The sequence below is a fragment of the Abramis brama genome, assembly GCF_963993115.1.
Source record: "Abramis brama genome assembly, chromosome: 18".
Taxonomy (NCBI): Eukaryota; Metazoa; Chordata; class Actinopteri; order Cypriniformes; family Leuciscidae; genus Abramis; species Abramis brama.
This window is the reverse complement of record NC_139980.1, coordinates 19,653,523-19,669,148: the sequence shown is the minus strand read 5'-3', so window position 1 is coordinate 19,669,148 and position 15,626 is coordinate 19,653,523. Positions and strand designations below refer to the sequence as shown.

General features: G+C 37.8%; 1 protein-coding gene across 2 annotated transcripts; it reads right to left on the bottom strand.

The window, feature by feature from the left end:
- Nucleotides 1–3,130: 3,130 nt before the first annotated feature.
- On the bottom strand, nucleotides 3,131–14,857 carry cldn20 (claudin 20). Of its 2 annotated transcripts, XM_084090480.1 has the most exons (4): nucleotides 14,522–14,857; nucleotides 9,489–9,568; nucleotides 8,799–8,856; nucleotides 3,131–8,286 (listed from the first exon to the last, which is right to left on the bottom strand). In XM_084090480.1, exon 4 carries the CDS (start codon nucleotides 8,148–8,150, stop codon nucleotides 7,281–7,283), a length of 870 nt encoding a protein of 289 aa, XP_083946606.1. In that variant the 5' UTR covers nucleotides 8,151–8,286; nucleotides 8,799–8,856; nucleotides 9,489–9,568; nucleotides 14,522–14,857; the 3' UTR covers nucleotides 3,131–7,280. The 2 variants fall into 2 exon arrangements, with proteins under 2 accessions (XP_083946606.1, XP_083946605.1); XM_084090479.1 differs by having other exon boundaries at nucleotides 3,131–9,568.
- Between the last annotated feature and the right edge of the window lie 769 nt (nucleotides 14,858–15,626).

The window sequence follows — 15,626 nt, the reverse complement described above, 5'->3', positions numbered from 1 at the left end:
ATGAATTGTGATATGGTGGAATCAAAGATCTGACAGTTGAAATCGCAGTCAATCGCGCCCTCTAGTGGATTCATCTGCACAGTAACTCTCAGAGATTGAAGAAGGTACTGTATATATCCTGTAGTTCCAAGGACAGATTTGTCATGGAAGACCTTTTTAGTAGGGTGTGACAGGACTAAAATATAACAGCACAGCTTTTCGTTATAATGATTGTCATATTTAGCATCATGGTTATCTAGTGTGAAATAAATGCTAATGATGTTTCTTTGTGTTTCTGCCATTACCACTGGTAAGGAATGCTCTCTTTGTTATCCTCATGGTTACTATCTTATTTGTTTAGTATTCATGGTAAATTCAGTTACATTCCCCCTACATTTACTGTACCATATAAAATACACCATTGATTAACCATAAAACATTTCATATTGTGAATTTATTAAAGACTTTTAAATGAATAATTAACTAATTAATTAATTACACAATTAATGTGATTATTTGCCGTTACTGATAAATATAACACAATGTAGAATGAACATAAGGATGTATATTTTAAAAATATTTGTTTAAAATATCTAGATTTTTTTTTTACTTCTGAGAATAAAATAAGTCATTATAGCTATTTAAAATTATAGGCTATTTGAATGCCATCTGTATAAATTTTATACATATAAAATTATACATGACTTTAATTATATTAGATTTATTATATGCAATTATTGGACTTGCCTGCCTACTGATTTAAAGGGTTAGTTGACCCAAAAATGGAAATTATGTTTTTGTAAGAAAAATATTCATATTTATAACTTTATAAACTATAATCACTGGTTTCCGGTAACGGCCGTACGCGAGTCGAATTGCAGTGGAAGAGTGTCCTCTGACCCGATGCATGACGTATGATGTAGGAGTAGCGTAAGCTTAGGTGAGAGTAGACGACTCTTGCGGTTCAATCAAACAGGGCTGGGCAACAAACTGAAGCTCCTCCAACATTTCTCTGTAAAAATTCTCATTTTAGACTTTTAATTCGTGAACGGTGTTTTGTTTTGCTCTATCCTCTGCGCTTCCACGTTTGTCAATACATCATGTGTCGGGTCAGAGGTCACTCTTCCGCCGGAACTAGACTCGCGTATGGCCATTACCGGAAGCCAGTGACTTCACATACTTTTTTCGCCTACTATATAGTAGGGAAGTATGTGATTTCGGATGCAGCCTTCGATTAGCTTGTTCAGGTAATTCAGGTGTGTTTGATTAGGATTGGAGCAAAATTCCAGAACCGACATTGCCCATCCTTGTCCTACACAATAAGTCACAGTGGTCATTTATGGTGGTTTCAAACAGGCCTACTGTAGTTAAAAATACACTTTCTGTTCTAGACTCATTCCCTATTTCAGTTTTGCGGTGTAAGGTTTTGCCCATAGCAATAAAGCAATAGATGAATAAAGGGGGGAAAACTGTCACTTGGTGGCAGAATACACGCAGGAATTGATTCTGTTCTGTTATCGCCTGCAGGGAAGTCAAACGCAATTTGTCATAATGTCAAGTTGAGCACTAAAAATACACCACTTCAACATTGCACACCTGCAAAGTGACCCCTTTTAAATGTGTTAGATCATTTAGCTCATTATGTGAGACAGATGGAGGAGCTTTTGTGTTGAGCCTCGCAGGAGCCGTTCTCATACGTGTCTGAAGCGACAGAGCTGTTCACAGCAGAGCTCACTCATTAAAACACTTTCATATGTCGCAACTAGATTGTGTTTACATAGTTTCATTAAAAGTGCACACTGGTCATCTTAAACAGACTGTATATAAACAATAGATTTTATTTTTATCACCAATAAATAAATAAACCATTAGAAATTTAATTTGTAATTGAACAGGAATTTAATTATAACAGGAAATAATCAATTCCTGCATGTATTCTGCCACCAAGTGTTTGTTTATTTGTTTGTTCCTTTTTTAATTTATTGCTAACACCACAAATCTGAAATAGGGAGATTGAGACTAGAACAGAAATTGTGTGAGTGTGTGTGTATATATGTGTATATATATTATATATAAATATATAATATATATGTGTATGTGTATGTATATGTATGCATGTATATACAGTACTGTGCAAAAGTCTTAGGCATGTTAATATATAAGGTTATAGTAGCAAAAACGATGATGTAGTCAACAACAAGATTTATTTAGAGCCAGATGCATATATTAAAAATGCATTTAAATATCAGTTCAGACTAAATATTTCTTATATAATTTATGTAATTTAATATTTAAAATATTTGATGATCATTTTTAGTATGGTGAGTATAATACACCATGATACAAATTATGTTATATTATTGATATTGATCATGTTAATGATTAAGTCCCTAGAAAACCACATATCAATATATGACATATGCTGCTTTTAGGGTTCAGATTTGAAGTATGTAGCACCAAATTTGACTCTATTCATGGAAAGAAGAATAAAGACATACAGTGGGAAAATGAATGTCACTGTTTCTGATCCCAAGAGCTCATAAACACAATGAGGCACAGCTTTTATTCTTTTGATGAATATTACTCTCAGCATTTGAATTGTAGAATCAATTTCAGTGTCGTGATCGAGAATAAACAATGTCTCCATCTGTGTAAACAAAGCACATGTAAAGTAGCAGATGAATATGACAGCTGATTTAACCTTAGTGTGATCAGTGAGAGGGGGTGTGTGAAGTGTGGCTGGATTTATCATGAAGTGGTCACACTGTGTGACGGGCAGTCAGCTGTGTAAATGGAGCTTATTTGATGCTTGGATTCACTCACAGAGGAGTATGCAGATTATCATCTGGACCGGCATGACTCCTGGCCAAAGCAGCCAACCAAGACACCTCGTAACACACACACACACACACACACACACACACACACACACACACACACACACACACACACACACACACACACACACACACACCTATTATGAGGAGGCATTTGCAGTCAGATCACAAGCTCACAACAAAGAGGGAATGATGTGAAATAGGAGAGCCAGTTGATGTTAGCATTAGCTCATAAATGAGAGAATAGAAGGTGTTGCACTTGCTGTGTTTTCTGGATTCGGTACATGACAAAATCAAACGTACAAGTTCTGCTGTACATGTGCTTTAATTGGATTTGATTCCTCATGATAACTGGCCACACATCAGTTTATAAATAGACTAAACAAAGCCCTTATTTTGTCAAGTCAAAATGGAGAATTCAAAATGACAAATGCAATTAAATAAAGCAGTTTGTTGTGCCTACATAATGTTATGGCAAATGGGTCTTATATAGTCAACATTTGCTGTGTCATAATAGAAGAAGAGTTTTTATTCAAATATAAGTATTTGTCCATCATTGTCTCTCAAATGTAATGTACAGTACGTGTGGTAGCATTCACACCACAAGAACCCAGCTCCGAATTTGATCTTTTAAACGTGACCCATATCAGACACTGGACTGTCTGGTTCATCATAACATCAATATATTTCATTATTTGCTATAATAGAAAATATATAAACGAACTCTGCTATGTATGCTTCATATAATGAAATTCTTTAAGGGTACATAAAATAACGTAAATTAGGTAAATTAAAATTATAAATGTTGCGTTAGATTAAACATCACAAGAATCACAATCCCGTTCTATACACACCTTCAAAAAAATAATAATAATATTCACATATTAAAATAATAAGCTAGAGAGCAATTACAAATGTAGCAAAGAATGAGGTATTTATGCAACAGTTATATATAAAAACTCATGTGTGTCGCATGACAGTAACTGGATTTCAGGCACATTCGACTGCAGTGACGTAACCTACTGTTTACAGTGTGTTCTAAAGGTCTGAGACCATAATGGATATCTGGGATTTTTTTTTTTTTTTTTGTCATTCAAATCTGAAAATCAAGATGTAAGAAAAAAAAAGAAGATTTTCATTTAAATTGTTATGCTGATAACATAATTTATTATGAAAAATATATTATGATGCAAATAGCAGCAATAATGCAAAATAGCAGCATTTTCAATTTCACCAGTGGTCTCAGATTTTTGGACCTCAGTGACGATATCAAGACTATAAGCAAAACATGGTTCATTGGCACCAGAGGTCGCGTTAACTGTCATTGACGTAAGTTTTTTTATCAGTGACAGAAAAATCTGAAAGCCGTCCATCATTTTGACAGATTTAGGCCCCATCCACACTACTGCGTTTTAGTTTAGAAACGGAGAATTAAAACGAATACGATCTCCGTCCACACCAGCGTTTTAGCTGCGTATTAGAATTGATCTCCGTCCACATTAAAACGACTGAAAACGCGGATCACGTGACCATTCACCAACACTGGGCATGCGCGTGCCGGTGTAAACCTAGACACTTTCAAACATAGACTGTAAAAAAAATGCTTTCAAACATCAAAATGTCATTCATTAAAATGTATTTGTGTCAAAATGACATATAAACATCTTTTCCTATTCTATTTTGCCTGGAAACGCTTCCAACACGGTTGCGTGTCGCATGAAAAATAGGCGTCGGTTCTATTTCTAGCATGCACGCGTTTACCGCGCCTGAGACGCGGCAGTTTCTTACTGTAAGAAACTGTTCCAGCAGGTGGAGTTTACTGGTACTGAATATTACCTGTGTATACTCCATGACTGATGACACCCAATCATAGAGCCGAGCATGAGCCTCTGCGTCATCGTTTCTAAAGTCCTCCGTTTTGACCCGTCTTCACTAAAACGCCCTCCGGAGTTTCAAAACGCAAAATGGGGTCGGCAGCGTTTCTAAACTTCTCCGTTTTAGGTCTTTTTTGCCGTTTTAGTCCGGACGGGAGGTGCAAACGTAGGTCTTCCGTCTAAACGAAAATGCAGTAGTGTGGATGGGGCCTAAGGCCCTTGCACACTGAGTCCGAAATTTTCGCACGTTAAAATATAAATACGACCTCAAGTTATGTCAATCACGCTTGCACACTGCCTCCGAAACTTTCGTCCGTCATAAAAAAAAAACCTTCCGATCAGGTTCGACTTTCTGCGTTTTTCGCATCCGTAGCAAGCATTTTGAATGGTGTTTTGACAATTCAGAGCCACCGAATCACGAATATTCACGAATACGAAAAAACGCATGCGAAAATTTTGGACTCGGTGTGCAAGGAAGGACCTTTACACTGAGGCTGATGTATTGGAACATGTAACTATAATTCTCACCTCTGTACACTTGGTGGCGAGTGCACTCTTGCTGACTATCAAGTTAATGGTCAACGAATTACTTTTCTGACATGATTGTTTACAGTCTTTCTGTGGTTGAAACACTGATTGAGCGATTATGAGAGATACGAATTTCGGTAAGTTTGACTGCATATTTCAACATACATTGTTTGATGTTCATGCATGTTTATTTCGTTCTGTAACGTAGTAAAGAGAAAGGAATTGATCGCGTTCACACGCGCTCCGCTTCGCTTGAACTCAGGAGCTGCAGTGATCCCTCGTGTCACATTAAAGAGCGCCAAAACGGAATTTATTGTTTGAATTTTGTGATAAAATGGACAGAATTTGAAAGCTGAGACTTTGTTTCATATCAAAAGTAACAAAGCACAAAGATTATTGTGATTTGTTGGACAAACATTCATGATGAAACCTGAAAAGTGACCTATAAGGTCTGTGCTCAACTTTCTCTTCATAAATAAATAAATGCATAATTTGTCCTGTAAGTTCGTGAATAAAAATGAAAATGTGGACAAAACAGAGCCTATTAAGTGCCTTTTTATCATTAAAATATGAAAATTAAAATGACAGATAATAATTATGATGGAATTTTTACAACCATGTCCTCAAAATGAATACGGAAGTCTAACGTGACCTCTGATTGCCACATAATGACATCTGTTCAAATTCATTGTCACTCTCAGCCTTTGCATCAGTTTCTAAAGCATTCTCTACATGCGAATCAAACACAAAGAACAGTATGTAGCCTATACTTATATGTGAGATTGAAATGAAAAGCAGTGGCGTCTCTCTGGAGATATTAGGAGCCCTTGACCATTGTTATGACAGAAACAGCAGAGACAATGACACTTAGCATTAGCTTCAGTCAAATATTGTACATTATATTGCACATTGCCACTGACTCTTTGAAAATATATTCAATGGCTTGACTTTAAGTGAAAACAACATAGCAATCAGAAAATACTGTGGATGGTTCGAATTGAGACGTAGACCAAAGGTGTAATTGTTGCCCAGCGGGGGAGTCTGAAGCCACCGCTGAGATTTCCGACACCTTGGTTCTGCTTTTCGACAAAAGTGTGAACAGTGTGTTACTGCGTCCTGTTTGCCCTAGAACAGGACCAACTGCACTTCCTGCAGGCACGACACACTGGCGCACAGCATCATGATGATTGGGTGCAAGCCCCCATTACCCTTCTAGCAAGAGTACGAGTGAGGGAAGGAAAGCTTATGTGTGTGTGTGTGTGTGTGTGTGTGTGTCTGCTCGCAATAAATGAGCAGCGTGCACCCATCCGTAGCGAACCTAATGGAAAAGCAAAGAGCATCATTACCTCAACTGATCTCTGCTGCTGTGCCTCCCCCCCATTCTTTGAAAAATATGGACTGGACATGTCAAAATCCCTTTTCTGAAGGACACGCACCATTTAATGGACAGCTGATGTTGTGAACATCCTCAGGTGCAAGCTTGATTATCTGTTTGCAGCATTATTAACAGCATTATCTACAAACAGCATGCACATACTGCCTAATTAATCATCTACAAGCTTCTGAATTAAAACTTGCTTATCACACATGGTTCCAGCCACCAAAAGGCTGATAAAATTGACTCTCGAGAGTTTGCGTTTTACTTTGACATGGTAATGAAATGATAGGGCAGCAATAACTGTATTTGTTCAAACCTTTAGTAAGCAAATGCACCTTCAGAACTGTCCTTGCATTAGTATCTTCATGATACTTTTCTTATGTTGCATTTTTATGATGCGTCACTATTTGGCCCCCCTTTTTACTTGCCGTTGCAGTTAAAACCATGTAACCGAAGATTCACAATCCTTAGTTTGTCTGTTCCGGGGGCTTTGGAAATACCTCCAGTGTTTTGCTTGCTGTAAGTGAAAGCACAGATGAGAAGGGTTGATAACAGCATCAAAGTCATTATTCCTCCTGCTGCTCCACTGCTTTTCCCCTCCTCTTTTCGCCGCTCACAAAGAAAGGCAGTCTGAGAATCAAGAACGCCCTAAATACTCATGCTCCTGGAGTCGATGACAGTTGTTTACACGTAGTCGTGCAGACTATAGACGGCCTTGGGATCTTGAATTCGGGTTCGAGATGGAGACTGGTACTGCTTGTCCTTCTCCAGGATCAATCTGTCCGGCACCGACTTCTCTTGCTGACGATCGTCCGCTTGTAGCTTTTCTTGGAGTCGATGCGACTGCTCTCGTTCCGGCGGTTCAGTCTGACTCTGTTGTTCGCAGTGCTGCTGTTTCTGTTGGTCACGGCTCGGCTGCTCCTGGCGCAGCTTCTGCTGTTTTGGCTTGTCTGGGTGGGACGAGCCCGAATCCAATGTACCGCCTCTCCTTCCAGGACACGATAAGCAGAAGATCACGCCTGCAGCTAAAAGGAATCCTGCCGAGACGAACGCCACGTACACCGCTGCCCCTGGCTCGTACTTGCTGCTCTTGGGCACTTTGGAGTCCATAAACGTAGTGATGACCTCATTGGTGAACCAGGATGCAGGCACCAGACACAGGACCCCTGCTACGATGAAACAAGCCCCTGCGGAAATAGCCGTGTGTCCCTTAGAGCGATAACTGCCACCCCATCGAGTACATTTCAGCCCTAGGGCGGCCAAGCAGAGTCCCATTGTCGCCATCATGCAGGAGAGCACCATAGTGGTGCGTGCGGTCTGAAGATAAGCCGGCAATGCCAGGACCGAGTACTTAAGCGAGCAGCTGAAGACTCCGGTGCTGTACCAGGTGCAGTCCATCCACAGTCCCTGCATCTGCGAGATGGCAGTCATGATATTGTTGCCCACATCCGCACTCACCTTCCAGTTGGGTAGCAGTGTGGCCACCGTGGCACTCAGGACCCCCAGTAACGCCAGAATGAAGGCAAACATCTGCATAGTGGAGGACGGCATCATCGGTCCCGGACTTTTGGTTCCCTTCCCCCTGCGGCCGTCCCTCTCACCTTGCAGTGGCCCTCGTTGCGCTGCGTTTCCCTATCAGCCCGGCGCAGGAGCTGACAGCAGATAATTCCTCCGCACCGGCTCCGCTAGGCTGCGATAAAAACGGAATGAGAATTGAACTGAGCGAACAAGCGTGACGGTCTGACAGATGAGGCACGGGGTCTGATGAGTGGAAGGGAAAGCTGCAATTTTTTGTCCCACCCTATCCTTATTTGGGACATTTATGTTTTAAGTGAACCAGTGAGCGTTTTGGGGGGAAGTGACTGTAGTGTGTGTTGAAAGGCTAATTGTTTTTTGACTTCACTGCTGCAGAAACACCCTTTGGCATGGGTTATGCTGTTACAAGAATACATAAAAATGGCACATGACCGCTGTGAGGTAGAAATTTAGCCAATTATCTGGGCAGGGGTGGCTGTTTTGTTGGAGTTAATTGATTTTTTCCCTTATCTGTGCAAACCATTTGACAGCTTGGAAATTAGAAAGGGAATGAAAATTACCCTTATCTTTTGTTGTCCTTGAATCTCATGAATTGATCAAGAGAAGTGCATTGTGAGAGTACGTTCTGTTTCATGTATCTCAGAACAGACAAAACCCCTTACTTACCCTTTCACTGGTGCGCAATATATGCGTCAAGCTGTTCTGAAGAGATTTCTTCTAGCTGCTGAAGAAAAGAGAATGAAAAAAGAATTACTGAAAGAAAAAAAAAGAAAAAAACAGGCAAAAACTACTGTAAAACTGCCTCCTTCTTTTCAAATAACATCTCCTTGGCAACACAGCATTTGTCTCAAAGCTTTTCAGTGTCCTATGAAAGAACCCCCATACGTTCCTGATTGTGAGTGACTGGATATTTCAGCATGTGATCAGTAATCACTGTAGGCTGGACGCTTGAAGGTCAGTCAGAAAACACAGGGTAAAGGGAATGTCATTTCAGGTAATATGCAAGAAGAGGTGATGAAAATGATAATGCATGATTTTCTGCAGAAAATCAATTCCTATTACATGTGGCAGGCAATTATCTATGGCAGCACTATCACACAGTTCAGTAGAAATGGGTTGCTGATTTGGGTCATTTTTGATAAGTAGCAAAGGAGGAAATTTCTTACAGGACTGCTACAAAAAAAATAAAAATAAAAACGTATTCTCTGTCACTCAACCACGCTAAGAGAAAGCTGCTAAATGGACAAAGACAGTTCTTCAAAGAACCTACAATACAAAAAAATGTTTAAACAGCAAACAGCAGTTTTATCACTGGAGGTCATTGCTGCATTTTTATTTACTAGTAGGCGTTCTTACTGCTGGATTCTCTAGTGTTATTGGTGGGCTGCGCGACTGGCCATGGCTTTTGAAGATCTGATAACAATGAGATGTATTGCCTGTAAAAAAGGAGAGAGAATGAGAGAGAGAGAGAGAGAGAGAGAGAGAGAGAGAGAGATCATTCTATTTGGACAATGAATCAGTTTTATTGCTAACATTTGATAACAATTGTGACATAATGCCGAGGAATGTGTTTGTATGTAAATTGCAGCAGTGCATAATACATCATATTTTGAACAAGATTAATGATTATTAATGCAGGAATGGCTATATCATATATATATATATATATATTGCTGTATGTGGACAGATACAAATCATGTAGATGAGTCTTGACTACAATCCACTACAGTATTATATAAATCATATGATTGTAATGTATGGTCTTGACTGTATTAACCCTCAAAACAACACATTTATTATGTTCATGCTACCAAGTGTGTGTGTCAGTGTATAGTTTGTCTGATTCCTCACATCTGAGAGACGTATACAATGTACACAGGACATAGTATTCTAACTTTATAAGCCAATTATAATGTTATGCTGACCTGCATTTAAAAATGTTCTCATAGTATTCAGTGGTGGACAGTAATAACATACCATTTACTTTGTTACTGTACTTAAAGGGATAGTTCACCCAGAAATGTAAATTCTGTCATAATTTACTTAAAAACCTGTATGAATTTCTTTCTTCTGTTGAACACAAAAGAAGATATTTTGAAGAATGTTGGTGAGCAAACAGTTGCTGGTCCCCATTGACTTCCATAGTATTTTTTGAGTTGGGTCCCATCAACTGTTTGTTTACCCATGTTCTTCAAAATATCTTCTTTTGTGTTCAAGAAAGAAATTCATACAGATTTGGAACTTGCATCAGTGATTTCAAACCGCTTTTTTTTTTTTTTCACTGCAGTTTTAAGGAGAAAATATTCAGCAATGGTGTTGTTGACTTATGACTTTGCACATGGTTTGTCTTAAAGCATATTAAAAACACCACATAGACATATAAACAACATGAAAAGCTTTATTTTCACCACTGGGGGTTTTTAACAGTTACATTAATTTGTGTATTATCTTGTCAATTTATGTATTTTATTGTCTAATTGTGTTTGATTTTACAGCACTTTGGTCTGCAGTGGCTGTTTTAAACGTGTTTTAGAAATAAAAGTGCCTTGCTATGGTTAGTTTAGAAATGTTTATAGTCTCTTTGGTCAGGAGAGGCTTGAGTCCCAGGACTGAGCATGTGTACTAGCGGCATGTTTAGCCTCTGGATGTTTGTAGGGCGTGGGAAAATAAAATGGAAATTCACTTTTCTCAGAGGGATGTTTTTTCACTCACCACAGCTCACTTGGTCATCGTATAATCTGTAATATAAACTATGATTTGACATGACGTTGAAGTTTCAACTAAACGTGTAACAGTGAAGAAACTAAATGAAATGGTTAATGGAAAAAGATGGAGAATATGGACTATAAAACTTCTTCTTATTATTATTCAGATGTTAAAGTACGAACATTAAAGTAAGTAAAATGGCTTTGGTGAGTAGAGATTACATGGTTTATAATCTGTCTCAGTAACAAATTTATATCAGAAGTTTATCTAGCATACATAACATTTTTATTTTCTATCCAGGTGGCGACACATTGTGAAATATTCCTTGCATAAGCCACCAAAACAAATACTGTATATGAGGAAATACATCACAATATTTACACACTTTTTTGTAAAAAGATTTTTTTAATGATTTTAAAGTCTCTTCACCAAGGCTGCATTTATTTGATTAAATATACAAAAAAAAACAGTAATATTGTGAAGAATTATTACAAGTTAAAATAACTCTTTTCTATTTGAATATATTATATTAACATGTAATTTATTCCTGTGATCAAAGCAGAATTTTCAGCATCATTACTCCAGTCTTCAGTGTCACATGATCCTTCAGAAATCATTCTAATATGATGATTTGATGCTCAAGTAACATTTGTTATTATCATGAATGTTGAAAAAAAAAAAAGTATGATGACCTACAGTTCACACCAATACACAAAGGAAAAAAAACCCTACTTAATCTATTTTTCTTCTATATGTGACCCTGGATTACAAAACCAGTCTTAAGTCGCAGGGGTATATTTGTGGCAATAGCCAACAAAACATTGTATGGGTCAAAATTATCGATTTTTCTTTTATGCCAAAAATCATTAGGATATTAAGTAAAGATCATGTTCCATGAAGATATTTTGTAAATTTCCCACCTTAAATATATAAAAAGATATATTTTTGTGAGTGGATGCAGCACAATCGCCAATAGAAATGGACAACTTTAAAGGCGATTTTCTCAATTTCAAATATTTTCTCAATATTTTCTCAATATTTCAAAATTCTCAAAATTTTCTTATTATTCCAGATTTTCAAATAGTTGTATCTCGGCCAAATGTTGTCCTATCCTAACAAACCATACATCAATGGTAAGATTATGTATTCAGCTTTCAGATGATGTATAAATTTCAATTTTAATAAAATTACCCATAAGACTGGTTTTGTGGTCCAGGGTCACGTATATAATATTTATTTATTTTAGTTTGTAAATATTTTATTTTCATAAAAATAATGCAAAATACAGTTTGTCTGTTAAAATAATGCACAATACAGTTTATTAGAGCTTTCAAACATCTTGAAATCTAAGGTGAACAGGGTCAGTAATGAAAAGGGATCTAGAAAATAGCGTGGTCCACAGATCAGTGGCACAGACAGAGACTGTATATCTGTCAGCAAACAATGAGAGCTGCTTGTTCCAGCACAACCCTGCACCATCACTGAAACCACTCTCTCGCTGTCACCTACCGTCACATCACAAGCAGCATTGTTTTCCTGATCAGCAAGTGGTGTTGTCTAAAATTCAGAAAAATGTCTTTGAGGCGGTGATAATTAAGACATCTGACAAACTCAAAATCATTCTAGCGATTAAAAATGAATGACTCCAATAACCATTTCAATTTTTCTTTGTAGATTTATATTTGATTTCTGCATTTTCTGAAGAGAATGTGAGTGCTGCTTGAGAGAGAACTGCCACCACAATGCAAGGTGTTGATCTGAGTGGGTTTCTAGCACATTGCTTATGGTTGCTAAGGTGTTCTGAGTGTTTTTTTTTTAACATGTTGCTATGTGGTTGGCTGGTTGCTTAAGTGTTTTGAGTGGTTTTTTAACACAATCTTGTGCCGATGCAAGGTGTTCTCTTTATCACGCCCACTGTGCAGTTGCTACCATGTTCACAGTGCTTTTTAGTGCGCAGATGTGTTGTAGAAATGGTCTTCTGAGTGGTTTGTCGCACACAGCTGTGTGGTTGCATTTACACCGTTTTTTATCTAAAAATGGAAAACTTTGCATGTGTTTTGGCCATTCGTTTACGCGACAACTGCGTTTTTTGGGCCTGAAAACGCAAGCTTTTGATAACAGGTTTCAAAGTGCACGTTTTTTAAAACAATACTGTATAAAAATACGTGTTCAGTCTGCAGTGTTTCTTTGCAAAGTGACATCGCCAACTACTGGCCTGGCATGAATAATACAGCGGTTTTAGTCGTTTTCACGGATCCGTGTGAACGGGGATCGTTTTGACAACGATGTCAGCTGTACACGAAAACGTTATTAGTGCATCATTGTCGTGTAAACGTACATACCCTGAGTAATTTTTTAGCATGTTGTGGTGCAGTTACGAAGTGTTTTGAGTAGATTTTTGTGTGTCGCAATGCTTTTGTTAAGGTTTTGGATTCGTTTTTAACGTCATTGTGGTTGCTAAGGTGGTTTGCGTAATTTGTAGTGCAATTCTACGAGGTTGTAGATTAGCATTTCTAGGTAGCTTACTAGCTCAACTCAAAATACTTTCACTAAAGGCACGGTCAAATTAGCTTTGCAGGCAAATAAGTGCATTGTCCATTATTAATGGTGTAATGATTCATGAAGCCCTGCATACTCATTTTCAAACTAAGCAGCTTTACACTACCTGCCAAAAGTTTTTGATAAAAGTCTCTTATGCTCACCAAGGCTGCATTTATTTGATTGAAAATGCAGTAAAAACAGTAATAATGTGAAATATTTCAACATGTTTAAAATGTAATTTATTCCTGTGATGCAAAGCTGAATTTTCAGCATCATTACTCCAGTCTTCAGTGTCACATGATCCTTCAGAAATCATTATAATATGATGATTTACTGCTCAAGAAACATTTATTATTATTATCAATGTTGAAAACATTTTCTTTTGGAAACCATGATACACTACCATTCAAAAGTCTAAGTAATTAGATTTTTATATAAAATAATAGACTTTTTTTCAGGAAGGATGCATTAAATTGATCAAAAGACATTTACTGTTTTATATACAAAAGATTTATTTTTCAAATAAGTGCTGTTCTTTTGAATTTTCTATTTATAAAAGAATCATGTTAATAATGCAACACTGTTTCCACAAAAATATTAAACAGCGAAATCTGTTTTCAACATTGATAATAATAGGCATATTAGAATGATTTCTGAAGGATCATGCGACACTGAAGACTGGAGTAATGAAGCTGAAAATTCAGCTTTGATCTATTATGATATTATCACAGGAAAATATCACATTTTAAATTATATCAAATTAGGAAAAAAAATTCAAATTGTAATAATCTTTCACAATGGTACTGTTTTTACTGTATCACTGATAAAATGCAGCCTCGGTGCGAATGAAGAGACTTCTTTCAAAAACAATAAAAAAATCTACCAAACTTTTTGACCGGCAGTGTATAGTGATCAATATGGCAAATTAGCAGTCCATTTCCAGATCATGCTTACTCCAACTGAAATGACGCTGTTTCCTCTGCAGAATTAAGTCTCTGATATTCTGGTCCCTGAATATATATATATATATATATATATATATATATATATATAGTCTCCCATATATGTTGTCTAGTAGCTAATTACTCTCTGTATAAGTATGTTTATAGTAAAGAAAGAAAGAAAGACAATATCTCACTAACCTGTATGTCTTGACAGCTACAGCCAGAATATGCCAACACACCTACACATGTGTGGTCAGCACACGTGTGTGACGTCCAGGTAGTGGGAGAGTGGGGTGCCCTAAACGTGACACAGGGTGGACGTCAGGCTGAGCGCAGCACATTCCCCATGAGCTCCATGCAGACGGTCATCCGTGTCCAATCCCATAGTTCCCACTACTACTTTTACTGTACCAGAGGCAGACTCTGGACTGAGACTTTCCCTCCGATATCTCCAGTTCTGGATGCAACTTGTGCCATGTCTAAAAGTCTAGAAGGTCCAAGAACTGTGAATGAGATCCAAACCAGCTGATTCAGAGAATGACAAGGCTAAAAAGCAAACCGGAGAAACCCAACGACAGGCTCTCTGAATAGTTTTGAGAGTGGAAATGAGGCAGAGTCTGCTTTGGTTACTTCAGCAATCTGTCAGTTCATTTCAGAGCAGACAGAGGGCAGGGGAAGTCCAGCCTTGGGATCTGAGACACTTCCCACGCTCTTCCGTCAGTACACTCACGCTCGTAAAGATCAGTGTTTGCTCCCGTCCTCTGGCTGCTTGTGTTGATAAGGATGGAGTCTCATTCACAGTTGATGTGTTGGAGAGGTGGGCCGTCTTTATGGTCCTCCACACAGATGTTACTGTGGCAACAGGAGCTTGGGCTGCTTTTGACATTTCCTCAACATCCATTTTATTTTTGCCATTTCCTATGTGTATTCTATTCATGTTTCTGAAAAGGCATACTTGGACATTTCACTTAAGTCATGTTAGATTTCGAAACACATTTCAAATGTATCATGAAAAAAAAGGTCAAGTGGAATCACCGTGCTTGCAAAGCAGCCCACATATTTCTGTTTAATTAAACTGTAACCGCTTGAGAGATTTCCACCTAAAGTTCCACTTTTTTTGTTCAAAATTAACAAACTTTAAATGAGTCAATACATAATCAATCCTTCTTCAAAAATGTGTTTTTGTCTTACCCTGATTCCCTATGGTAAGCCTTTAAGTGATTTAAGACCTGACAGGATGTTTTTTGCGGGAAACTGCATACATGCGTCACTCACCCATGCGTCTCGTCATATCTGTATTAGT

Coding starts and splice junctions, on each gene's coding strand:
- cldn20 (XM_084090479.1), bottom strand. CDS start 8,150: ATGATGCCGTCCTCCACTATGCAGATGTTTGCCTTCATTCTGGCGTTA.